General features: G+C 47.7%; 1 protein-coding gene across 1 annotated transcript in view; it reads right to left on the bottom strand.

The window, feature by feature from the left end:
- Positions 1–7,240: 7,240 nt before the first annotated feature.
- LOC306772713 (protein phosphatase 1 regulatory subunit 37) overlaps positions 7,241–27,953 on the bottom strand; it is a gene marked incomplete at its 5' end in the record, with an annotated part of 64,598 nt that continues 43,885 nt past the window's right edge. The window contains one exon of the mRNA XM_079262316.1: positions 7,241–8,525. Within this exon, the coding sequence (XP_079118442.1) occupies positions 8,430–8,525 (96 nt within the window). The 3' untranslated portion in view covers positions 7,241–8,429. The remainder of the gene's footprint in view (positions 8,526–27,953) is intronic.

Here is a 27,953-nt window from a genome sequence, read left to right as displayed (position 1 = left end):
TCCGGCCCAAACCCGGCCCGATCCCAGCCTGGTCCCCACCTGGTCTGAATCCGGCCCAAACCCAGTCTGTTCCCAGCCTGGTCCCCATCCGGTCTGAATCCGGCCCAGACCCAGTCTGTTCCAGGCCTGGTCCCCATCCGGTCTGAATCCGGCCCAAACCCAGCCCGATCCCAGCCTGGTCCCCATCCGGTCTGAATCCGGCCCAAACCCGGCCCGATCCCAGCCTGGTCCCCACCTGGTCTGAATCCGGCCCAAACCCAGTCTGTTCCCAGCCTAGTCCCCATCCGGTCTGAATCCGGCCCAGACCCAGTCTGTTCCCAGCCTGGTCCCCATCCGGTCTGAATCCGGCCCAAACCCAGTCTGTTCCCAGCCTGGTCCCCATCCGGTCTGAATCCGGCCCAAACCCAGTCTGTTCCAGGCCTGGTCCCCATCTGATCTGAATCCGGCCCAAACCCGGCCCGATCCCAGCCTGGTCCCCATCCGGTCTGAATCCGGCCCAAACCCAGCCCGATCCCAGCCTGGTCCCCATCCGGTCTGAATCCGGCCCAAACCCAGTCTGTTCCCAGCCTGGACCCATCCGGTCTGAATCCGGCCCAAACCCGGCCCGATCCCAGCCTGGTCCCCATCCGGTCTGAATCCGGCCCAAACCCAGTCAGTTCCCAGCCTGGTCCCCATCTGGTCTGAATCCAGCCCAAAACCAGTCTGTTCCCAGCCTGGTCCCCATCCGGTCTGAATCCGGCCCGATCCCAGCCTGGTCCCCATCCGGTCTGAATCCGGCCCAAACCCAGTCTGTTCCCAGCCTGGTCCCCATCCGGTCTGAATCCGGCCCGATCCCAGCCTGGTCCCCATCTGGTCCGAATCCGGCCCGATCCCAGCATGGTCCCCATCCGGTCTGAATCCGGCCCAAACCCGGCCCGACCTCAGCCTGGTCCCCATCCGGTCTGAATCCGGCCGAAACCCCGCCCGATCCCAGCCTGGTCCCCATCTGGTCTGAATCCGGCCCAAACCCAGCCCGATCCCAGCCCTAGTCCCCATCCGGTCTGAATCCGGCCCAAACCCCGCCCGATCCCAGCCTGGTCCCCATCCGGTCTGAATCCGGCCCAAACCCAGTCTGTTCCCAGCCTAGTCCCCATCCGGTCTGAATCCGGCCCAAACCCAGTCTGTTCCCAGCCTGGTCCCCATCCGGTCTGAATCCGGCCCAAACCCAGCCCGATCCCAGCCTGGTCCCCATCCGGTCTGAATCCGGCCCAAACCCAGTCTGTTCCCAGCCTAGTCCCCATCCGGTCTGAATCCGGCCCAAACCCAGCCCGATCCCAGCCTGGTCCCCATCCGGTCTGAATCCGGCCCAAACCCGGCCCGATCCCAGCCTGGTCCCCACCTGGTCTGAATCCGGCCCAAACCCAGTCTGTTCCCAGCCTGGTCCCCATCCGGTCTGAATCCGGCCCGATCCCAGCCTGGTCCCCATCTGGTCCGAATCCGGCCCGATCCCAGCCTGGTCCCCACCTGGTCTGAATCCGGCCCAAACCCAGTCTGTTCCCAGCCTAGTCCCCATCCGGTCTGAATCCGGCCCAAACCCAGTCTGTTCCCAGCCTGGTCCCCATCCGGTCTGAATCCGGCCCAAACCCGGCCCGACCTCAGCCTGATCCCCATCCGGTCTGAATCCGGCCCAAACCCGGCCCGATCCCAGCCTGGTCCCCATCCGGTCTGAATCCGGCCCAAACCCAGTCTGTTCCCAGCCTAGTCCCCATCCGGTCTGAATCCGGCCCAAACCCAGTCTGTTCCCAGCCTAGTCCCCATCCGGTCTGAATCCGGCCCAAACCCAGTCTGTTCCCAGCCTGGTCCCCATCCGGTCTGAATCCGGCCCAAACCCGGCCCGACCTCAGCCTGATCCCCATCCGGTCTGAATCCGGCCCAAACCCCGCCCGATCCCAGCCTGGGCCCCATCCGGTCTGAAAGTTTGAATCCAGTCCAAACCTGGACCCGAACCGGGTCCCAGTTAGCTGGCTTACTTTTCATTTTCATTTGTCAAGTTCTTAGTTTGATGAAGTTAAATGAAAATAAAACAAGTTTGTGAATGTCTTGGCAAACTGATGATGATGGTGGTGGTTAAGAGGAAGAAAACAGTCTGATATAAGTGAATAAAACAAAGTTTCCTGAAGCGTCTCAACATGCTTCACGTGTTCAACCAAAGCGTCCGGTTCTGTTTGGATGTTGGTCCTCCTACAGCGCCACCTGCTGACCAAACTGGTCTGAACCGGCTGATGGAGACGACGTGATGAAGGTTTTACCCAAAGAGAGCTGCTGGCGTTTGCCTCAGATCCAAATCTGGCTGGAGAACGTTTCCTTCAGGAAGTGATGAAGAGCGGCTGTAATGGCTCGTCTTCGTCTCACTGAGCAATCCACCAGGACAGTTGTGTTCTTTACTAATGAACAACGCTGGAAACAAGCCTCCATCTTCACGCTCATCCATCACACACACACCGCCCTGCTGGTGCCGGGATGGTGGAGGTGTTTCCGCCGCTTTGATGAGTTTCTGGCCGCTGCTCTCAGCCTCCCTGCTGAACGTGTGGCTGCTTCCTCCTCCTCCTCTTCTTCATCTTTTCCCCTTGTCAACACAATCCCTTCATCCATCCGTCCTGAGGCAGGGGCCCGATGGGGGCCAATCCGCCCCTCGCTGTGTCCTCTGGGTGCTCTCTGCTTGTCCTGTGTCCTCCTCCTTTTGCACACACACAGTGAAGACCTTTGATTTATTGCATGGCTTCTCCAAACTCACAGTTTGGCACTTTCCTCCATGCAGCTCCAAAACTTTGCAGGAAAAACTGGAATCTTCATCAAATCCGTCTGTGCTGTTGTCAGGCATGTTGTCAGTGTGACACGCAACTCAGGTCTCTAAAAATGGAAATGAAACCAGAAGAAACTCTGCTTTTATGATATTATGTGGAGAGTGTAGAAGAAAGGAATATTTACAGCTCCCATTTAAATAACATATATAAATACATTTTCATTACTTTCTCATTTAAATGTGGAAGTTTTTGGGGTTTTTTTTTAATATAAATTTTCTGGAGTTGAAATGAAACTGAAAGGAGATTTTCACTTTCTTTAGTCCAGGAGTTCTGAATCATTTTTACACTATGGCCCAACTTTTCCAGTACAAACTGGTCTGTCACCGTGGCCCATTCCAACATCAACACTTTACTGGTTTAATTGATCTGACTTGTTTTCATTTGTATTCAATAACTAAACCAAATCAATTTGCAGTTTGACAAGCTAAAGGCTACATACGCATTTTTATTTTAAATGAACCATTTATTTACTTAGTAAACTTTTAAAAGGTACCAGTCATGACAGATGGTTTCTGCATCTGTTTTTGTTTGTTACAAATTCCTTCTGTTTAGTTTCTAGATGGTGCATTACTTTGGAAGCTTCAGAGATCAGTGATGGATGGTGTTAGCTAATACTGGCTAACGCTAGCTAACATTAACTAGCATTAGCTCTGAATTTCCCCTCGGGAATCATTAAAGTATCTTTGATTTGATTAGCTAACACTAGCTAGCATTAGATGACACTCCATACACACCTCTTGGTTCTGCTTTGTTACAAAAGCTGACTTAATGAGGTCGATTGTTCTTGAGGCATATTTTTGCCATTTGGAAGGGTTTGGGAATATGTCTGCTTTAATTTTGATGTTTTTCCGAACACGTTTTTATAACTTTCTGTACATGTTATTGGCTGGCTGAGTGTCTTCTTCTGCTATTGCAGTATGTTCAGCAACTAGCTGACACTCCGCTAGCAAGCGGTGAGAAGCAACATTGCGTCCATAAAAGATGGACGGAGCCTCCGGCGGTAAAAAATTAAGCATATGCGGAAGTGCATAAACCTGCAGTTCCTCCTTCATCCACAAGGGGCTGCAAAACAGAGCAAATCCCCATAGACTCCCATGTTAAAAAGACCAACTTCACAGCAGAAATAAACATGTTTACAGCAGGAATAAACATGTTTACAGCAGAAATAAACATGTTTACAGCAGAAATAAACACGTTTACAGCAGAAATAAACATGTTTGCAGCCTGGTACAAAAATCCATTTTAGGTTTAATAGGTCAGGTTTACCCTCATGACAACTGTGGGGGGAGTGAATTTTTTTCTAACTCGCTCATTTAAAAGTGATTTAATTTAAGTTCGGCATATTTAGGGGCGTGTCCTTTTGATTGACAGGTACCCGATCTCCCGCTTCAAGTCAGAAGAACGTAGAACAGCTGCGGTTTTTAGCCGGTTAACAACGTGACTTAGCTTTAGCCCACTTTAGCTTAGCTTTAGCCCGCTTACCTCCGTTAGCTGGTTAGCTCCTGTTATCTCCGGGTTAGCTCAGTTAGCTCTTAGCTACAGAAAGCTCGGAGTTTGCTCAATGTCAATCATCCACGCTCACAGCCCCCCTCTCAGCTCCACCTCTTTGCCCATATTTGTATTTTCCGGGTGGGATGCCAAGATGGTGATGGTAGGAACCGCCCATCGAGCTTCAATTCAGCTCTTCAGAAACCTACGGGTGACGTCACGGAGGCTCCGCCCATCTTTTTATAGGCAGCCTATGACTGCAACTGAGCTGCTCATGGACGATAGTAGTTGGACTATTTCTATTCAACCAAGTTGATGACTTATGCTGTCTTGTGGCCTTGATGGCACAAAGATGCACAACTAGCAGCCTTTTTTTGTAGTCCTCTAGGTGGAGCTTGAGGCCAGAAGATGCGTCACAACCTGCGATGCCATTGTTAAGCAGCAACATTCACAAGGAAAGCCTTTGGACACATGCTGCTGGTGTCAGTCTGCTGCTACACACCTCCCACTCAGGCTGTGGAGTGTCATGTGGGAGTGTGTGCAGAACTGCGGATGCTTGTACAGGTGTGAGGCAGTCACATGTGTCATTGATGTGGAGGAGGAGGGGATGTGTTCATGGAGTGTTCTTCATATTTTCTGATGCCCTGCAGCCATCAGCAGTAATCGGCTTATGAACACCCGCCGCCATTTTTATCAGTAAGTTCCTCTAATTCCCCTTTCTTCCTCATCCTGATGCTGAACTTCAGCGAGTTGGCTTCAACACATGACTACATGTTGTCATGTGATTGGCTATGGTTACATGATGTTTGTTGTTTGGAATTACTTATCCTAGATTAAATCATTCAAGTTAAAATATTTTCCTTTGAGTTTAAAAGGAAATAGTAATTCTGAATTGAGTTTTACATGGAATACACCATTATTTGCCTTTGCATAATTCCAATTTGGATCGTGGGTTTGGGAAGGGTTCTGATGGGACAGGCCGCAGACATGATGTACTTAGATTTATCGGGGGAAAAACCCAAAACAACTCCACTTTCTGCGACTTTTTCTGTGACAAAATGCTCCAGGCTCCAGCAATTAAAAGTGAAGTCTGCAGAGGTGCTAAAGCTGCAGTTCCGTAACTCTAACCCCCCATAACCCTAACCCCTAACCCTAACCTAGGGGCTCCAAAACAGCAAATCCCCATAGACTCCCATGTTAAAAAAAAAACAGCTTCACAGCAGAAATAAATATGTTTACAGCCTGGTGCATTTTAGGTGTAACAGGTCAGGTTTACCTTCATGACAACTGTGGGGGAAGTGGATTTTGAAATAAATTCATATAAAAATTTATGGCATATTTAGGGGTGTGTCCTTTTGATTGATAGGTACCAGATCTTCCCACTTCAAGAAGGAGGAACGTAACAACCACTTTTTTTTGGCCAGTTAATAACGTGACTTAGCTTTAGCCCGCTTTCCTCCGGTAGCTGGTTAGCTCTGGGTCAGCTCTTCAGAAATCTACAGGTGACGTCACGGAGGCTCCGCCCATCTTTTTATATACAGTCTATGGTCCTTTCCTTTTGGCTACAACATGGAAGAACTCAGTAAGAACCATTTCTGCTTTGATTTTTGAAGCTGCAGCTGAAGACTAGCTTAACTTTAGTTTTTTCAGCAGCTGAGGAGGAGTAGGTTGATAATTTACCGGAGACGGGGGCAGGAGACATTTCCATCATGGAGGAATTAATCAGTTCGGATTTAAAACGGGAATCAACCGGCCACTTACTACGGATTTAAGTTTAATTTGGAATAGTGATTTCCATTTGGATTTAGGTGCTTCCATGGTCACTTTTCATTTCTTTAAATTCAATTAAACTTTTTTTTAAAGGTTTAAGAGGAATTAAAACTAATGTGAACGCAGCCATTGGCTGGTAGCAGGAAACCGGTGAAGCATGTGACGTGGACGGTGGGTCACATGACCCTGTCCCTCTGCAACCAGGTTTCAGTCAGCTCTGTTTCTCACATCCATCATTTCTGTCTGACTTCAGCATCAACATCCCACCAGAGTGCATCTTCTTCCCCCTTTAACAGCAGGACCAGGTTATTACCTCCGCCAAGGAGGTAATGTTTTTACCGCCATTTATCTGTTTATTTCTCTGTTCAAGATAACTCAAAAAGTTCTGGACAGATCTTCATGAAGTTTTCAGGACTTGTTGGAAATGTGAAAAGGAAGAACTGATTTAAGTGTGGTGGTGATCCGGATCTCCGTTTGGATCCAGGAATTTTTTTAAAGGCCTTAGAGGAGGTTTGCGCTCTCTGAGTGCTTTTCCAGTTATGGAGCTTTCATAAACACATCTGACCCAAATTTTGCATAATATAATATCCATGGGATCAAATTTTAATTTAAAAGGTCAAATTAACCTGAATGATGACATATGTATTCTTTTAGTTTTGATTAGAAATTAAAGTGAAAAGTGATGAATCTGTTTTTAAAGCAGCTGGTAGTAGCCAGTAGTAAATTTGTCACTTGTCTCTGACCTTTAAGAAAAGTTTATATTGGAATTTCAAAGTTTTATTAATTCATTTACTTCATAATTAAAATCATACAACAATCAATACAAATATAAAGCCCAATAAAAGGGAACGGAAAGAAGAAAAAGCTACATAATCAGCCCCCTTGTGAAAACATTTAAACCAAATTTAAACAAAATTTATAATAAAGCTGAATTATAACACCAACATGCAGCTGATTCCCAACATACTGTATATTTTTACATTTTATGTATCATCATCACATCACAGAATAAATTATCATATCTGTATTTACCTTTTTAAACACAAAAATAAATTTTACTTCTTTAGTTTCTTATTAGCGACTCAGAAACGTCCCACAAAACTAAAATTGCTGGACTGGTTTTTGTAACTGATGTGAACGTTCCCGTTGACTTGTCATTGATTTGATGTAAAGGTCTGAAAGGTCCATTTCTCCTCCCTTACGTAAGTAAACGGGGATTTCTCTTTCAAACATCCTAATACGTTTACGTTGCCAGTTGTTAAGTCTGACCACTAGTGGGCAGTGCTGAGTTCACAGCTCACTTCCACGTTTTGACCATGGCTGTAGCGGTAACGCACCGCGATAATGCACCGCTAGCAACAGATAGTTGTTTACAACCATCCAAAAACACCAAAAGAAGAAGGCCACAAATATTTATTTGATTCTGAACTTTTCGGGCAGTTTTTTCTTTTGGTGGTTTCTGGGTCGTGTTTTTCCTGTTCCTTCTCTTCTTCTCTGGTTCCTTCATTTTGCTGACTGTGTGCCAGATATACAACTCAACACTGCCCCCAGGTGGTTTTGGGGGTATTGCTCCGTTTTCTGTGTCAAGCTATGGACGGCTAGCTACTTGAAAACAGACTAAATTATGTAACTGATGCAGGAAACGGACGAAACTTTCCATCCGTCCAGCTCTAATGGACCTCAAGACGGATCCTGTAGAAACCAAACTGGAGTTTTACTGGGAATGAAAGAGGAGACTAGTCCAGTGGTTCCCGACCTGGGGTGTCATAGAGAGGGCATGGGGTCCGCGAGGCTTTGACTGTACCGATCCGGTGTGATTTAAATAAAGTTCGTGTCCACATAGAGATGAACTGAGGTGTGTTTGCTGCGTTTCCTTCACATGGAGCCTGAAAAGACGTTTCTCTGCGCTGATGGTTCGTCCTATTTAAAGTAAAGTACGGTTATGTTGGTAATTAACTTTGGTTTGATCAAAGAGTCATTTATGCATCATTCGAAGTGAGAAGCAGGTCGTAAAGACACGAAACAAGGTGTAGAATTTTGCTAGTTGCGTGAAGAGTTTGCAAGTTAGAAACATTTCAGACATACAGTCCCGAAGTGGTTCAGGTTCCTTCATTTCCTGTTAATCCCGTCTGAAGGGCCGTGCAGAATTGCTTTGTGGCAGGTGGAGCGGCTCGGTGGGAACATGAAGGAGGCAGATGCTCCATCAGGGAGATCGCCTCCATCGTTATTACTGATTTGGAGTTTTATGGTTGTCGGTATTTGCTGTGGTGTTATTATTTGCATGTCTCTTTCCTTTCTGATGTGATCCGCGTCTGCCGGCTCATCCGTTCAGGTCTCGGAGGCTTCGAGGCGTCTGGCGTTGGCGTGGCAACGCTGGCTGATCTCAGACTGAAGCCTCGCCTGAGTCTCCACCAGAAACTCGTCCTGTTGATCACAAACATAAACGTCATCACCTCTGACAGAAGATAATCCATAAAAGTGATTCCCTTCTGAGGAGGAAACAGAAAAACCAGCAGCTGATTCTACTTCCGGTTTGACACGTGTCCATGCCTTTAAATGCCACGTGATGTCCACACGTTCCTACTTTCTCACCGCCTCCGCCAACCTGCATCAGCACAACACGAAAACGGCAACGTTCCACTTCGTGTTAGCCACGCCCACCTCAAATCTCCGACCAATCACGCGGTGAGAACACGCTGCAGGAAACCTCCAATCACGTCACGAGGACCGACTTCTCTCCAAGTTCTGGAGACGGTTAATATTTTCTGGACTTTGTGGAGCTCGGTGGCGGTTCCCGTGGAAACGGCGTGGCGCTGGCGGCGAACATCAGCACTAAACGGCGGATTATTCTGCAGGTGCAGGCGACGACGCTTCTCTGCGTTTAGTTTCACTTCCAGCATGAGAGAAAACAACAAACTTAGTTGCTTCTTCGCTCTGAGTCGAAGTTTCTTTACGTCATTAAAACAAAAGGAAAAAATGATCTGAAAAAACAGAAAATATTTGTTTTTATGGTCAAATTCATTACATAAACATTTATAGTTTTTAAATTAAATATTGTGCAGAAGTTTTATTTATTCCAGTAAAAAGATGGAAAACACACGTGATGCTCGTCTGATCGGGTTTCAATGTCAAATTTATATGAAATTTATATGAAATTTATTCACATATAATAATCGTTCTGATCATGCACGCTTTTCATAAGCTCGTTTTTTCTCAACTAAAATAAAGTCAGAACTTCTGGGAGCCTGCTGTCCTCCTCCTCCTCCTCCTCTTCCTCCTCCTCCTCCTCCTCCTCCTCTTCCTCCTCCTCCCCCCCCCCCCCCCCCGCACGGTGACGGCGGTCTGCAGCAGAGCAGTTAATAAAGAGATTGATTATCGTCCTGTCAGGAAGTGACAGTTGGACAGAGCTGCTCTGCGTGAATGACAGAGGGCACGCTCACCACGCAGCAGCACGCCATGCACGCTCACATGCACACGCTCACACACACACACACACACTGTTGTCGTTGCCAATGCAGAGGGTAGGTGAGGTGGAGGCGGAGGATTTGCAGGGTGGGTGAGAGGCGGCCATGTGGAGAACAGAGACTCAACCTTCTGCTGGTGGAAGAGGTGTGTGTGTTGGTGTGTGTGTTGGTGTGTGTGTTGTGTGTGTTGGTGTGTGTGTGATGAGGTTGGGATGGTGTGTCTGGGGGGTTAAAGTTCACAGCCGCTGCCTTCTGCTGACAGACAGCGAGAGGAAGCGATGCCAATGATGTCAGAACCTGGAGCCAAAGGGATCAGAGGATGTTCAGGAACACAAACCAACTGGAGAACGTTTGGAGAGAAGGTGAACAGGTAAACCGGAAAACAGGTAAATGTGTCACCTGGGGCCGACCTGCTACCTCACCTGATCTCACCTGCCGCTTCTGGATGGTTTTTACGTGTCTTTTCTGCAGTCCGTTAGAAAACGTCCCAGAATGTTCCATCACCCAGACCACCAGGACCCGATCCACCCAGACCACCAGAACCCGATCCACCCAGACCACCAGGACCCGATCCACCCAGACCACCAGGACCCGATCCACCCAGACCACCAGAACCCGATCCACCCAGACCACCAGAACCCGATCCACCCAGTCCACCAGAACCCGATCCACCCAGACCACCAGAACCCGATCCACCCAGTCCACCAGGACCCGATCCACCCAGACCACCAGAACCCGATCCACCCAGACCACCAGGACCCGATCCACCCAGACCACCAGGACCCGATCCACCCAGACCACCAGAACCCGATCCACCCAGACCACCAGGACCCGATCCACCCAGACCACCAGGACCCGATCCACCCAGACCACCAGGACCCGATCCACCCAGACCACCAGAACCCGATCCACCCAGTCCACCAGGACCCGATCCACCCAGACCACCAGGACCCGATCCACCCAGACCACCAGGACCCGATCCACCCAGACCACCAGAACCCGATCCACCCAGACCACCAGGACCCGATCCACCCAGACCACCAGAACCCGATCCACCCAGTCCACCAGGACCCGATCCACCCAGACCACCAGGACCCGATCCACCCAGTCCACCAGGACCCGATCCACCCAGACCACCAGGACCCGATCCACCCAGACCACCAGGACCCGATCCACCCAGTCCACCAGGACCCGATCCACCCAGACCACCAGGACCCGATCCACCCAGACCACCAGGACCCGATCCACCCAGTCCACCAGGACCCGATCCACCCAGTCCACCAGGACCCGATCCACCCAGTCCACCAGGACCCGATCCACCCAGACCACCAGGACCCGATCCACCCAGACCACCAGGACCCGATCCACCCAGTCCACCAGGACCCGATCCACCCAGACCACCAGGACCCGATCCACCCAGACCACCAGGACCCGATCCACCCAGTCCACCAGGACCCGATCCACCCAGACCACCAGGACCCGATCCACCCAGACCACCAGGACCCGATCCACCCAGTCCACCAGAACCCGATCCACCCAGACCACCAGGACCCGATCCACCCAGACCACCAGAACCCGATCCACCCAGACCACCAGGACCCGATCCACCCAGTCCACCAGTACCCGATCCACCCAGACCACCAGGACCCGATCCACCCAGACCACCAGGACCCGATCCACCCAGACCACCAGGACCCGATCCACCCAGTCCACCAGAACCCGATCCACCCAGACCACCAGGACCCGATCCACCCAGACCACCAGAACCCGATCCACCCAGTCCACCAGGACCCGATCCACCCAGTCCACCAGAACCCGATCCACCCAGACCACCAGGACCCGATCCACCCAGACCACCAGAACCCGATCCACCCAGACCACCAGGACCCGATCCACCCAGACCACCAGAACCCGATCCACCCAGACCACCAGGACCCGATCCACCCAGACTACCAGGACCCGATCCACCCAGACCACCAGAACCCGATCCACCCAGACCACCAGGACCCGATCCACCCAGTCCACCAGGACCCGATCCACCCAGACCACCAGAACCCGATCCACCCAGACCACCAGGACCCGATCCACCCAGACCACCAGGACCCGATCCACCCAGACCACCAGAACCCGATCCACCCAGACCACCAGGACCCGATCCACCCAGACCACCAGGACCCGATCCACCCAGACCACGAGTATCCGATCCACCCAGTCCACCAGGACCCGATCCACCCAGACCACCAGGACCCGATCCACCCAGACCACCAGAACCCGATCCACCCAGACCACCAGGACCCGATCCACCCAGTCCACCAGGACCCGATCCACCCAGACCACCAGAACCCGATCCACCCAGACCACCAGGACCCGATCCACCCAGTCCACCAGGACCCGATCCACCCAGACCACCAGGACCCGATCCACCCAGACCACCAGAACCCGATCCACCCAGACCACCAGGACCCGATCCACCCAGACCACCAGGACCCGATCCACCCAGACCACGAGTATCCGATCCACCCAGTCCACCAGGACCCGATCCACCCAGTCCACCAGGACCCGATCCACCCAGTCCACCAGGACCCGATCCACCCAGACCACCAGGACCCGATCCACCCAGACCACCAGGACCCGATCCACCCAGACCACGAGGACCCGATCCACCCAGTCCACCAGGACCCGATCCACCCAGTCCACCAGGACCCGATCCACCCAGACCACCAGAACCCGATCCACCCAGACCACCAGGACCCGATCCACCCAGACCACCAGGACCCGATCCACCCAGACCACCAGGACCCGATCCACCCAGACCACCAGAACCCGATCCACCCAGACCACCAGGACCCGATCCACCCAGTCCACCAGGACCCGATCCACCCAGACCACCAGAACCCGATCCACCCAGACCACCAGGACCCGATCCACCCAGACCACCAGGACCCGATCCACCCAGTCCACCAGGACCCGATCCACCCAGTCCACCAGTACCCGATCCACCCAGTCCCCCAGGACCCGATCCACCCAGACCACCAGGACCCGATCCACCCAGTCCACCAGGACCCGATCCACCCAGTCCACCAGGACCCGATCCACCCAGTCCACCAGGACCCGATCCACCCAGTCCACCAGGACCCGATCCACCCAGACCACCAGGACCCGATCCACCCAGACCACTAGAGCCTGAAGCAGATAATATCTGGTGGAGAGTTTAATCTGTTTTTTAAGATCCAATAGGTTTAAGAAAAGCAGTTTTCAGTCTGGAATAATGTTGCCCCTCCCCCCCATCTGAACCCATCCCCATCCGAACTGTGTCCCTATTTGAACCGAGTTCCCATCAGACCGAGTCCCCATCAGAACCAAGTCCCCATCAGACCGAGTCCCCATCTGAACCAAGTCCCCATCAGACCAAGTCCCTATTTGAACCGAATCGCCATCCGAACCAAGTCCCCATCAGACCAAGTCCCCATCCGAACTGTGTCCCTATTTGAACCGAGTCCCCATCTGAACCAAGTCCCCATCAGACCAAGTCCCCATCCGAACTGTGTCCCTATTTGAACCAAGTCCCCATCTGAACCAAGTCCCCATCAGACCAAGTCCCCATTTGAACCGAATCGCCATCCGAACCAAGTCCCCATCCGAACTGTGTCCCTATTTGAACCGAGTCCCCATCAGACCGAGTCCCCATTTGAACCGAGTCCCCATCTGAACCAAGTCCCCATCAGACCGAGTCCCCATCATAATAGAGCCTAGCGGACCATCCTGGTTTGGGTGAACCGTGTGCCCGGTTTTTGTCTTAAGGGTCATCCAAGTGGAAATTCCTTCAGTGATCTCTATGTGTACATGAACAGCTGTTCAGCTGTGATGGGGTCAGCCAGGACGTGTTGGTACCGGGTCTGAACAGAACCAGACGTTCCAGAAACGTGACTTCAGTTGTTTTGTTTCCTTCTTTTACTGAAGCAGCATCAAATGATCAATACCTCCAGACTGAGACCAGAACCTGGAATCCCAACATTTTCATTCTCAGACAGCGAGGAGGAGGAGAGCGTTTCACACCCCAACAGGAGGAAGAGGAGTGTGAGGAGGAGGAGGAAACACAGATGGACAAGTGCTTTTACGGCTGAGTCTTTCTCTGGCTCGGTGCCACCGACACAGACTCTCTTTGTTTGTTCGGCTACTCGACTAATAGAGATAACGGCAGCTTCCTGCTGGCCCTGAATTAGAAAGTCATTAAAGACTAAACACACATGGGAACACACACACACACACACACTCCGCCTTCTCACATAAAGATGAGTTTTAGGGGTTTAATAGAGTCTGTGTATCTACATAAGTTTCAGAAAAGGTGTCTAACCTGAGGGTCGGGGCCCCGCTGAAGGTCACACGATAATTACTGAGCTAAAAATAAATATTTATCATCATATTTCTGGTTCAGTTCAGCAGATTTAACCCTGAAAATGAACCTAAAGCCTTCTGTTGGTGCCGAGCGTCTCTGCAGCAAAAAGACCAAAATGTTTTATTATTATTCTGAAAGAATGACATAAAAATCAGCCGTTTGGCTCCAATGTCTCCAGTCAGGAGTCCCGTCTTCATCTGCCAGCTTTCTGGTCTTCCAGCCGAGTCTGGATCCGACCTCATGAAGCACACATCACGCCGCCGTTTACCTTACAGGATGGAGAGGAGGTTTAATGTCTCATCGTCATCATCATCATCATCATCAGACCTTAGAGCTGAAGTCTGCACGCATCGCCTGTTCAGGCCAGTCTCACACACACACGCACACACACACACGCACACACACACACACACACACACACACGCACACACACACACACACACACACACATACATGCACACACACACACGCACACACACACGCACGCACACACACACACACACATACATACACACACACACGCACACACACACACGCACGCACACACACACACACGCACACACACACATGCACACATACATACACACACACAGACGTGGGGAGGAGAACCTGAAGGAAAACACACGGAACGTCTCAGAGACGAGGAAACAACCAGCAAAGCGAAGCTTCAGAGCTGTCCCGCCGTCACGCCACTTCCTGTCTGCAGGACCAAACAGGAAGTAGAATTCCATCTGAAACGTCACAGTTTGCCGGATTTTTCTGGAAACAACGTTACAGGTAATTTTTCTATTGATTTTCAATCAGAAGAACAATTTCTATACATTTTCATCAAAAAGACAAATAATTTCTTTTTTTTTTTTGCTCAGAAGGAATTTATTTTTTATTTATTTTTATGTCTTAGATACATTTATTTTCTTATTTATCCAGATTAATAATTTAATTTAATGATGTTTCACCAGCAACACTTAATTTATTTAAATATATTTATATTTTTATATTTTTATGTATTCAAGGAATATAAATGGGATAAACATTTTTGGTCCGGAAGAATTTTTTAGAAATGTTTCATCAGGATAATAAATAATAAATAAACAAACAAGCGTCGGTGTCTCTGCATCAGAACTTCACTAAAAATAAGAAATCAAAAGGTGTTTCATATCACATCTGTTTAACAGCACCGCGTATCAATACCGGAGACTAAACCAGTGATGACGACGAGAGGAAGAGGAGGGTGTGTGTGTGTGTGTGTGTGTGTGTGTGTTTTGAGGGGGATTACTTTAAAAATTCTCTGATAATTGGAGCTTTAAAAGGAGCTCATTTTTAACTGTGTCACCACGATGTCTCGATGACAATTAATGTGTTTGCAGCTTCTCGGTGGCATCTGTGCCAATTACTTTATATGCAAATATATGCAAATGAGGCTTCAGATGCGTCTCCGGGATCTGCAGAGTGGCGTTTGCTCTGTTTTTTTTACTCCGATTGTTGAAGGCTGATCAGCAAAACGTGCACTTTAAATTCAGAGGTGCGTTATGAATTTCATCTGAATACACACACACACACACACACACACACACACGTGCGCGGCATGTCATTTGAGGAGCAACATCCTTTGTATTTGTCACAATTTGACTTTTAGATAAAATATAAATGAAAATGAAAGATCATTCTGCAGCTTGAGAAGAAATCAGTCATCAGGTTTGTTTTGTCAGCTGTTCAAGAGAAATTTCTATTTTTTATATTTTTATTGCAAAAAAAAAGAAGAAATAAAAACATTTGTCCTGGTTGGAGTTACACAACAAAAAGAAAGAAAAATTATATTATTTTGACATTAAAAAAAAGTAATTTAAGTAAGTAAAGTAATTAAAGTGAATTTAATTTCATTCTAATGAAATTTAATTTGGAAAAATCTTCAATTTTATTTTTTTTTTCCAAGAAAAAAAGCACAAACATCAGTTTGTGATGGGATGTTTTAACGCTGTAAAAACAATTTATGATTATTGGGGGGAAAAAAAACAGTAAAAGTAAACTATAATAAAAAGCTTGTAATAAAATATCACTAAATACGAAAATTGAAAAATAAATACAAAAAATGTAATTCACAAAAGATCATGAAATAAAATACATAAAACAATGAAAAGGGTTGTCACGAGTGTTCAGCGATAAATATTAGGGGTATAAATGACAATAAACATGTAAATATGTAAATAAGAATTGATAATATTGATTAAAATTCTGCTTCACAATGTACAGATTTCCAGTAATGTGAGTTTTTACTGACAGGCGCGTGTAAGACAACCGTTGCTTTAAAGTATAAAAGAAGATATTAAATCTGTATTTATGAGCCATAAATACATGAAAACATTTTGCCAAACAACGTTGTTGTTGTTTGTTAAACGTCTATCCTGAAACGTCTTCAGCAGATCAGAAAAACGACGACATCCTGAGAAACGTCTGGCAGAAAGACGCGTCTGCTGAAAACAAGACCCGACACGTCTTCCTCCGACTGCCGCAGAGGCATCGTGGGAAATGGTTCCATCTCCGACGGGATTTCCTCGCATTCCTGGAGGAAGTTTCTCTGTGGCGCCGCCGACAGGCAGAAGGCGGAACTGACTTTTCATTGTTTTGAATCCTCAAAGCTTCGTTTTCTTTAACGGATCCTCAAAATAACTTTAAACCTTTTCGTGAGGATTTTTAATTTTCCAGAAACGCTCCGTCAAACAGGACGCAAAGTTATCTCTTACCTGGAAGGATAACGTAACATCCAGCTGTTTCCATAGCAACCGTCTCGCCTGCTTTCTGCTCAGTGGTCTAACTGCTGCTTAACGTACGAGTTCTGGGTGGAAACGATCAGATCTGAGTGTTTTCTGGCAGAAACAACGTCTAAAAGTCGCCTCGACAGATTTAGTCACGCCTTTACCTGCTGCATCAGGTGTCTTCATCCTGTTGATGCACCAACAGGTGAGGCGACGTCTCATTAGAATAACGAAGAAGAAACGCAGAGAGAAACAAGAGATGGAGAATAAATACATCCTGGGACTAAATTAAAAATCCAAATGAAGCTAAATTACAATATTGACATAGAACTGATAAATTATTTGTGGCAAAATGAATAAATATGAACAAATAGATAAATTAATAAAAATAGGTTAAATTATTATGCAAATAACAAAGGGAAACAATGCAGTTTGAATAAAAAATATTGACTTGTGTGAAGGTAAATAAATGCATAAATAAAAGTAAATAAACAATCCAATAAATAAATAAATGCAGATTAATTATATTTATTGAATTTAAAATTATCCAAATAAAATATTAAATAAGGAAATAAATAAATGAAAAAGAATCTAATTGAAATAACTTAAAATACTGACAGGTGTGTGAAGCAGAAGGAACGCAGGAGAAAACAACAAATAAATAAGCAGATATGGAGAAATGTTATTAGATTAACATATTGGATAAAAATATTTAAATGGATGAAAATATTTGATTGAATAAAAATAAAAACTGAAGCAAAAATGTGAATTTTTCGTGAGATTTATTTTACAGATTTTATTAGCAGAAGAATTAATTTCTGCATTTTCAGTTTGTTGGTTTGTTTTTCATTTTCTTGCTCGGTGGTTTGATGGCAGCTGCTTCGCAACAGTTTCAGGACATTTTCTGCATCCAGCTGCATCAGGACAACCGAAGCTTCACGCTGCTGAAAATGTTAATGCGTGCACTCTGAGCACATTCAGCGAGACCTTTTGTCTTTCTGTAAATGGCAGTAATTATCAACACACACACACACGCACACACACACACACAGCCGCTGCGTTGGGCTGCAGACTTGCACCGTTCAGACTGAAGATGTCGCTGTTGTTCATCGAATCGCTGCAGCAACACGGTGTGGAAATGTGTGTGTGAGAGGGAGTGTGTTTTCATGTTCGGCTGTGGAGTCTGCAGGATGCAGAAGCAACGACACAAAGAATCTGATGTAACACGGAGACGTTCAGCACGTTCACAAACTGGATCTGTTTCACATGAAGAGTGTCCTGGTCTGGAGTTCAGTCCAGCTGGTCCAGTTTTACTGCAACGCATCAGAACCAGAGTCGCCGGGTTTTTATTAACAGGAAACATGTTCAGGAGAGATGAAGATTGAAATAAACAAATGGATCAGTCAGAACCAGATTAAAACCGGTTCTGATTTTACAGACTGATGACCCCAAGTCCTCAGTCCAGAATCTGAGTCAGAACCACAGCTGCAGGTTTTACATGTTTCCTGCTGTTTATTAAATCCAACTTTGTTTATAAAGCTTGTTTTATACAAAGTGCTTTAAATAATATAAACATTGTGTAGATACATGAAACCTGCAATAATAATAATAATAATACCTGCAATAATAATAATAATAATAATAGTAATAATAATAATGATAATAATAATAATGATGATAATAATAGTAATAATAATAATATTAATAATAATGATGATGATAATAATAATAATAATAATAATAATAATAATTGATCTTGAACACTGAATAACTGACAATAAATCAGCTCTCCAGGAACAGTTCTCCTGGATCCTGGAAAGACTTTCCAAAACTCTTATCCGGATGTTTGTGTCTTTTGTTCCCGTTGCTGTCCAGATGATCCACACTGCTTCAGTAATGCTGCGGTCCAGGTCTGACCCTCCATCAGACCCGTTGAGGTCCAGGTTCTGGAGAGGATTCTGTTTCTGCGGATCTTCAGTCCAGTTCTCGGGTCATGTGACCTCCGCCTTTTCTGGCTTCTTGAAGCCACGTTTCCATGGAGACCGTTTCTGACGAGGCTTCAGCCAACAGTAGATGGATCAGCTGCATGTCCAGATGGATCTCTCAGGTTCTGGTTCAGGTCAGATCATCATCCTTCTACCTTTTCTAGTCCAGACTCTTCTGTGCTCCACGTTTCTTCGTATCAAACATGTTTCCGTTGTTCGTCTGTCTGATTTTACCGTGTATCTTTTGCTTTTCTACATATTTTGCTGGTTTGTTCTGAAGTGAAGCTCCAGCAGAATCTCTGGCCTCATGGTGCCCCCCCCCCTCCTCTTCCTCCTCCTCCTCCTCCCCCCCCGCCGTGTTTATCAGGCGGTGTAACTTTCTAATCCCTCTCTTTAGCGGCGGCGTGTGAAAGCGAACACTCCTCCAAGAGATTACAGAGGGCCCAGGGCTGCTGATTATCAGAGGAGACCACCACAGAGACCCCCGGCCAGCAGCGCTTTAACTCTGTTTAATTGATCTTCACACTTTTATAAGTGCCCCCCCTCACCCCACCCTGAACATCAACGCAGGTAGAAGTGCTTGTTTTGGCTGCAGGACAAAGCTGGATGTTGTTGACGCTTTTCCAGTTTCTGTGTGAAGCTGCCAGAGAACACGGCACACCTGCACCGAGTCCAACACGCTGCATCCCAAAGCTGCCGGCCGGGATTGGCCCGCCTCTGCACCGAGGTTGCAGACCAGTCAGTGTACTGATTGGGTTTCTGCTCTAAAACTAGACCCCAAAAACCAAAAGAAACCTGCAACACAGTCCATGGGACACAAAGATACCAGAAACAGTGCTTGATTTAAATCAGAAGGAATTGTGTTTGTCTATATTGACCCGTCTAGTGATCATCAATGCTCACTACTTTTCAAGATGCATTGCATGTCATTTTCAGTGTACTACTTTTTTCTCTCTGGACATTCAGACACCCCCTAGAAAATGACGTGAGCACTACATAGAGCACTATGTAGGAATTAAAGTGGACATTCGGACATCATAAGGCTGCCATTACTGACGTATTATCATATTTATATACTTATGTAATTGTTCATGTAGCACAAGGTTTGTTTTAATTACTTGCAGGCAAAATGCCACTGTGGGCATTTTTTTTTTCATCTGTTCAGATTTCTACATTGTAAAGAGGTGAATATTTTAAAAATGTCCTGATAATTCTACACACAAAAACCTTTCAGCAGCTGATCTGGATAAACCGAAGAAGCTAAAAGTGGTGCTGGAGCCTGCAGAATATTTAATCCCATTTATTCATTTGTTTCTAAATTAAAGTGGTGTTAGAGTGCTATGCCAAAGGGTTTTGTGTGCATATATATGCATGTATGGCCAATTTAGAGACATATACAAAATCTGTGATTAATATGCAATTAATTGCGAGTTAACTCTGAGATTAATTGGGATTAAAAGTTTCAATTGACTGACAGCACTAGTTTTTTAGAAGACTTGTGTGAAAGACAGCATAGAGACTCTGATCATGGCTCAACAAGAACAGGAAGTGAGCAGGAAAGTCTTAGAAGTCGGGGTGTACAATACCGGACAAGACCCCAACTGCAGGCTGTGTAAAGAGGCCTTTCTAGAACATGGTAACAGGGAGAGGATTACCGTCACCAGTGCAATATTGTGGTCAGTAAACATGTCTCTGTAAAGAAAACATGAGCTACTTCTTCATCCTTTGAGCCACTTCATCGTTTCAGTTGCTTAATCTACGTTTTTTTTTTTAATTTAACAATGAATATTAGCTGTGAAAGAAGCATAATTTTTTTCAGTGTTACCCTCAGCTTCCAGCTCATGTTGATCAACTGTAGCCACATACTCTAAAGGGAACCAGGAAGGAAAGTGATTGGTTTATGAGAAGTTAAACGAAATCATCTGTACTGATAACTAGCTCTGATTAGAGTCTTTTTATTGGTGATTATCAAAAAGTTCTCCTTATATGAGAGGATCACTTCTCTCTGCAGACTCATCCTGCATCAGAATGTCACGTCTTTGTTACCTGGCTACCTGCTGCCATATTTTCTGAGTTAATTAAATATAGAGGTCACATCTTAAAAATAACTCCAGCAGCACAATGATGTGACGACTGCTCTGCAGGGAGACGACAGTAAAGGTAGAAAAATATCTCCCCTGGTTTTAAAGCTGGTGGAGATTTTTACTGGAAATGAAATGAAAATGGCCGCTGCTACATCCGGATCAGAGTGTGAAGACGTTTAACAAGTCCTGCATGTCGTCTCAGGCTTGATGCATCATTAGAAAAGATTGCGGGAATAAAGGCTGATTATAGCTTAAAAAATTACAAGAATTCTTTTGATTTTAAGTTTTTTCTCCAAGAATAAAAAACATCTATCAATTTTAAATTGAGTCAAAAACTCTCTATGTGGTTTGAAAATCACATTTTGAGAGTTTAAATATTTTATTTCTTACTATTTTACATGCTTATTGAGTTAAATAATCTCCCAACAAACTTCCGGTGAACTCTGTAAGAAATCAAAGCAGGCAATGATCAAGAGCACCTGAAACATCAGCAACAAGAACCCCAAAACAAAACAAAAACAAAAACATGACGAAACATAAGGGAAACAATGGAAAGAAGAAAAGCATAACAGAAGCCTCCCTATAGCTGTAATTAAACCTGAGTGCGTGAACATGAGAATGTGAGGAATAACTTGTGTTCAGTGGCGAGTCTGATCATGTGACCACGCCCCCTCCGAGGATCAGAAGCAGACCAAGACAGCCCCAAGACCAATGCAACCAACCAATCCAGTCCGCTGCAGGGTAGACTATGTGGCAAAGGAAGAACCCGGCTAGAGCCCCACAGCTGCAGAGCAAAGGCTCCAGGAGAACATGGATGACAGCCGCCCGCCCCACCAGTAATCAGACATGGAGGACAAAGCAGAGTGCAGAGCCCAACCAGCATCCATCCCCGCAGCAGAGGAACCTGCTCGAGATAAAGAACTTTAAGATCCATTCTGACAAAATAACTTGACTTCAGGACTATAGACTGTTTAGATCTTTAAACTAAGGGGTCTGATTGGTGTCTGTAGCCGACATTTTCCTGGGAGGAGAGAAGTTTGTAACCAGAACACAGCCGGAGCAGGAAAGACTGCATTTCATCAGTTCTCTGCCATGTTTTAAATATTTCTGATCTGTGGATTCAGCCTTTGTTTGCTGGAATTCTCTGTTTTCTTCTGTTCTTTCCTCGTGTCCCTGGGTTTGGAAGATTCCTTCTTCTTGTTTAATTTCCACTAGTTAGTTTTACTTCCTGTTTGATTTGTAGAAGCTCGTCCTACTTCCTGCTCACCTGAGTTCTGGCTGCTGATTTCCACGCTTTCATCTCGTTCGTCATTAAGTCTTTCTATGTAAATACGGTAGTTTCTCCTGTCCCAGATCCACGTCTAGCGTGTCCCACTTTTCCCTTCGTTCCTCACATCCCTCGTGTTCCCAGCATCCCCCACGCCCCCCATTTCCCCCACACCCCCCATGTTCCCCGTGCCATCCATGTTCCCCACATCCCCCATGTTCCCTACACCCCCCATTTCCCCCACACCCCCATGTTCCCCATGCCCTCCATGTTCCCTACACCCCCCATTTCCCCCACACCCCCCATGTTCCCCATGCCCTCCATGTTCCCTACACCCCCCATTTCCCCCACACCCCCCATGTTCCCCATGCCCTCCATGTTCCCTACACCCCCAATTTCCCCCACATCCCCCATGTTCCCTACACCCCCCATTCCCCCCACACCCCCCATGTTCCCCACGCCCCCCATGTTCCCCACATCCCCCATGTTCCCCACATCCCCCATGTTCCCCACATCCCCCATGTTCCCCACATCCCCCATGTTCCCCACATCCCCCATGTTCCCCACGCCCCCCACTTCTTTAGCTGATCTTGACATTTGACCTGAGATAAGTTTAGTTTAGATGTTTGTTCTTAGGATTGAATATCCTGACATTTTTTTATGTCTTCCTTTATGAAAACATAAGAATTCCAGAAAATGTACAGATTTCTTTTTAAACAGAAGGATTTTATAATGAAAATAAGGAAAAGAGCAAAACATTTTGTTGTTTTAAATGATAAAAGACAGTTAGGTCAGCAAAAAGCCCTGAAGACGACGTTTGCTGCTGCAACAGGGATGAAATGGCGCGTATCGCCACATTTTAAAGAAAACCTGATTATCTTCCCCACAGTGAAATATGATGCGCAGCAGCAACAGAACTGATGTGAATATCTGCGGCACGTTCAGCCGACTATTTCTTCTGTTTCTGTGATTCTAATAAAGCAGCTGTGACATTAAATGGACAGCAGCACCCCGGCTTTATGAAAAACACTAAAATGTCTCCTATTTATTATTCATACTGCAATTTATTGTGGGTGCAGAAGCGATGGCAGAGTCCCGCAGCACTCCTCTGGAATTCAGATGTTTTTGTGTCGATCTGTCAGAAACCTGGTCTGTTCACACAGTTTAACTTCTCACATTTCTACTTTCACACGTGATGACTGAAGAAGTTGTCTTTGTTTTCACTTCTGTCTCATTAGTTCTGCACAGGTGTCAGATTCAGTCCACTAAACACTGAAATCAGGCAGAAACTCCACACAAACATGAGACGGTTTGGGCTAAACCAAATGAAGTGTGTGTGATGTCGTGAGTCATTCAGGCAGAAAAAAAAAGCTCAACTCAACGGATGAACCAGAAATGTGTCCAAACATGACAGACAACTTAAAGAAGAACCAGTTTGAACTGGATCTTTGTCACAAAGATGCTTTTATCTTCATCCCAAACCAGCAAAGACCCGACAGAAAACAAGATTTCAGCAGAAACAAGCTGGTGGATTCAAGAAACTGGTCCTGGACTGAAGTCCAGCAAAGACCAGAGCCGGGACCTGAGAGATGCAGCTGATCCGCCTGCTGTCGGCCGACGCTTCATCAGAAACGATCTCCATGGAAACGGAGCTGTCAAGAAGGCAGGAAAAGCTGAAGTCACATGACCCAAGAACTGGAATGAAGATCAGTGGAAGCAGGTCCGACGGAGGGACGGATCCTCTCCAGAACCGGGACCTCTACGGGTCCGACGGAGGGACGGATCCTCTCCAGAACCGGGACCTCTACGGGTCCGACGGAGGGACGGATCCTCTCCAGAACCGGGACCTCTACGGGTCCGATGGAGGGACGGATCCTCTCCAGAACCGGGACCTCTACGGGTCCGACGGAGGGACGGATCCTCTCCAGAACCGGGACCTCTACGGTACGATGGAGGGACGGATCCTCTCCAGAACCGGGACCTCTACGGGTCCGACGGAGGGACGGATCTTCTCCAGAACCAGGACCTCTACGGGTCCGACGGAGGGACGGATCTTCTCCAGAACCAGGACCTCTACGGGTCCGACGGAAGGACGGATCTTCTCCAGAACCAGGACCTCTACGGGTCCGACGGAGGGACGGATCCTCTCCAGAACCGGGACCTCTACGGGTCCGACGGAGGGACGGATCCTCTCCAGAACCGGGACCTCTACGGGTCCGACGGAGGGACGGATCCTCTCCAGAACCGGGACCTCTACGGGTCCGACGGAGGGACGGATCCTCTCCAGAACCGGGACCTCTACGGTACGATGGAGGGACGGATCCTCTCCAGAACCGGGACCTCTACGGGTCCGACGGAGGGACGGATCCTCTCCAGAACCGGGACCTCTACGGTACGATGGAGGGACGGATCCTCTCCAGAACCAGGACCTCTACGGGTCCGACGGAGGGACGGATCTTCTCCAGAACCAGGACCTCTACGGGTCCGACGGAGGGACGGATCTTCTCCAGAACCAGGACCTCTACGGGTCCGACGGAGGGACGGATCTTCTCCAGAACCAGGACCTCTACGGGTCCGACGGAAGGACGGATCTTCTCCAGAACCAGGACCTCTACGGGTCCGACGGAAGGACGGATCTTCTCCAGAACCAGGACCTCTACGGGTCCGACGGAGGGACGGATCCTCTCCAGAACCGGGACCTCTACGGTACGATGGAGGGACGGATCCTCTCCAGAACCAGGACCTCTACGGGTCCGACGGAGGGACGGATCTTCTCCAGAACCGGGACCTCTACGGGTCCGACGGAGGGACGGATCCTCTCCAGAACCAGGACCTCTACGGGTCCGACGGAGGGACGGATCTTCTCCAGAACCAGGACCTCTACGGGTCCGACGGAAGGACGGATCTTCTCCAGAACCAGGACCTCTACGGGTCCGACGGAGGGACGGATCTTCTCCAGAACCAGGACCTCTACGGGTCCGACGGAGGGACGGATCCTCTCCAGAACCGGGACCTCTACGGGTCCGACGGAGGGACGGATCTTCTCCAGAACCAGGACCTCTACGGGTCCGACGGAAGGACGGATCTTCTCCAGAACCAGGACCTCTACGGGTCCGACGGAAGGACGGATCTTCTCCAGAACCAGGACCTCTACGGGTCCGATGGAAGGACGGATCTTCTCCAGAACATGGACCTTGATGACCGGACCAAACAACAGAAACATCTATAGAAGAGTTTTGGAAAGTCCTTCCAGGATCCTGGAAAGCTGGTTTAGTGGTGTGCTACTACAGTAATCAGTGTTAAATGGACTCAGGAGCTGCTGAGCCCCTCTGGGAGAAATCTGGACTAAACCTTGGTCCCACAGTGGACACGTGACGCCCTGAGGTGTAAAACCAGCAGACAAGAAGCTCGTCTCCTTCAGGCTGGTTGGAGAATAAAAACCAAATATTTACGTAATTCTCTTCATCCGGATGACGGTAGTTCCGTGGCGGTTTTCGTCTTGTCTGATGGCTCAGTGGACGGAGACTGAAGACAGAATCAGTGTCTGAGTAAAGGTGAAGCAGGGGACAGCTGCAGTGAAGCCTGAACTACCCAGCTCCGCTCTGATTGGCTTCCCGTCAGCGCTTTAATAAGATGTCGAGCAACGCGGCGCTTCACGGGGAATGCCGTGACACGGTGCCAACATGGCCCACAACCACAGAGGAGGGGTTGGAGAGGGTCTCTGTGACCTCTCCAGCAGAGCGAAGGGGGGTGACATCTGCTTTAATAAAGCTGCCCTTCCTTCTCCTCCTCCTCCTCGTGACCCGGTCGACAAGCTGCGGAGCGGCCAGCGGCACCGGAGGAGAGGTGGTCCGGGTAACAGCTGGCTGCAGCCGTGGCATCGTGGTGGTGGCATGACCACAGCTTTATTAGCATCGTCCAGGACTCCAGCTGATCCTCTCCCAGGGTCCCTGTCATGTTGATGTCTTCATCACTAAGCGGAGCAGACAGGCCGGGCCTGCCAGCCAGAGGAAGTGACAACAAATCCAATTACCTCCCCTCCATGGGGCCGGGTCCAGAGTCTGGCTGGAGGAGGGGTGGATGTGGGACACGAGGGACGGGAGGTGGCGGACACGTGGAGGCTTTCTGCTGCAAGATGCAGCAGGTTCTGCTGTTGCAGAAGGTCAAACTGAGAGCAGAACCAGAACCTTCAGCTGGGTCCAAACGGTCCGTCTGTTCACCAGCAGTCTGATCCAGAACCGATGCCAGAATCAGGGGCTAAATTCTGCTCATTCAGCAGGATGTTTTCTGTCCTGTAGCCTGCAGGACAGAAAAGCCCGACTTCCACATGAGAAGAACACGTATGTTCATGTTTCATGTTCTTCATCCCATCCTATCATTCCAAACATGCGGGACACGTGTGGTTTCCTGAGAGGAAACCACACGTTCCTTTCTTTTCTTTTCTTTTTTTTGGTTCTGGACAAGACAAACAGGCTTCAGCACATTTCATCGCCCCATCACCACGGAGCAGACGGCAGGAAAATCTCCTGAAACCGTAAATATCAGCCTGAGACTTTCAGCTGGTGATGCTGAGTTCCCTGCAGGCTTCCGGCTCCGATGAAACAACGTTCCACCCCTCATGGTCAGGGTCCGGAGGATGTTTCACACCTGGACGACTCGGACTCTTTACCTGCCTGAGCCGTTTGGTCACATGATCCGAACCTCCTGCAGAAGAGCTGAGTCTGCATTTCTGAGGCTAAAGGAGCGTTTGTGGATGAGTGGGAACAGCAGCTTAAATCTGATTCTTCTTCTGGGGTTTTTCTGTATTTAATCATTTCTAGGGAGCTAATTTCTTATTATTTCTTATTTTATTAAAACCATGTTTGTTTAATGAAACTTTAATTGTTTTATGTGTGGACCACGCAGCAGTTAATGCAGCACAAATAAACTTTATTATTAAAATGAATTCATGTTAAAGCGCGCTGGTTCTGTGTCAAACACAAATTACAGAAAAATATGTCCAATTTATCCACGAAACACATTTGAAAACAAAGCTCAACTATGGTGCTTTGATGACATGTAAATATATTTAAACAAAGTAATAATAAATTATAATCTGAACAGTTTAATACAGCAGCAATACAAATGAGACATTTAGCTGTTCTGTAGTGGAGTGAAAAGAACAAGTTTGTGTTTAGCTGCTAAACGACGATGTTGGAAGTGACGGAGCCAAGTCTCAGTCACATCTGAGCACTTTTATCATGTTTCTGATGCTTTAATGGACACAAACATCACCACCAAAACAAAGAAAGAGATTATTTACAACCCAAACGCAACACTTGGTGAAAATGGCAGCGGTGCCAACGTGGAGCCCTGAGGGACCTCAGAAACGTTCCGCCAAGTCTGACCTGAACCGAGGTTCTGTTTTCCTTCTCAAACAAATTCTGACAAGACTTCATCCATTTTCTGCTTTTTGACATGTCCTTGTTTCACGTTTACAGCCAGTAGATCTGACGTAGGGGTCAAGTGACCAGTTCATTTCTAGTAAAGATGACGCAGCATCAAAGGTCGGAGGAGGAGACAAAAATCTTTTTACAAATAATTTAAGATTAAAAAAAAAAAAAAACAAACCTCCATCCTTGACAGCAAACGGAGAAACTGGATTAGACGGAAAAATGAGGGAAAAGGACTTTGAAAAGCCCTGGAGAATCACCATGGAAAACCCTGAAACAACCACCTGGATACCTCGTTCTGCGGACAAACCTTTTCCTATGGGCTAAACACTATTCAGTGGAAACAGATGCAAGTCGGCAGCCTGTTACCACCTGGTCATGAGGGACGAGCGGTCGGTGGAGAGAAAGGCGTTTGATTCCTCGCCTCTCTGCCTGACAGTCAGCTTCATCAGAAGGAAGGAGAAGTTTAGT

The sequence above is a fragment of the Telmatherina bonti genome (genome assembly GCF_933228915.1).
Source record: "Telmatherina bonti genome assembly, chromosome: 22".
Lineage (NCBI taxonomy): Eukaryota > Metazoa > Chordata > Actinopteri > Atheriniformes > Telmatherinidae > Telmatherina > Telmatherina bonti.
This window is presented reverse-complemented; position numbering and strand designations above follow the sequence as displayed.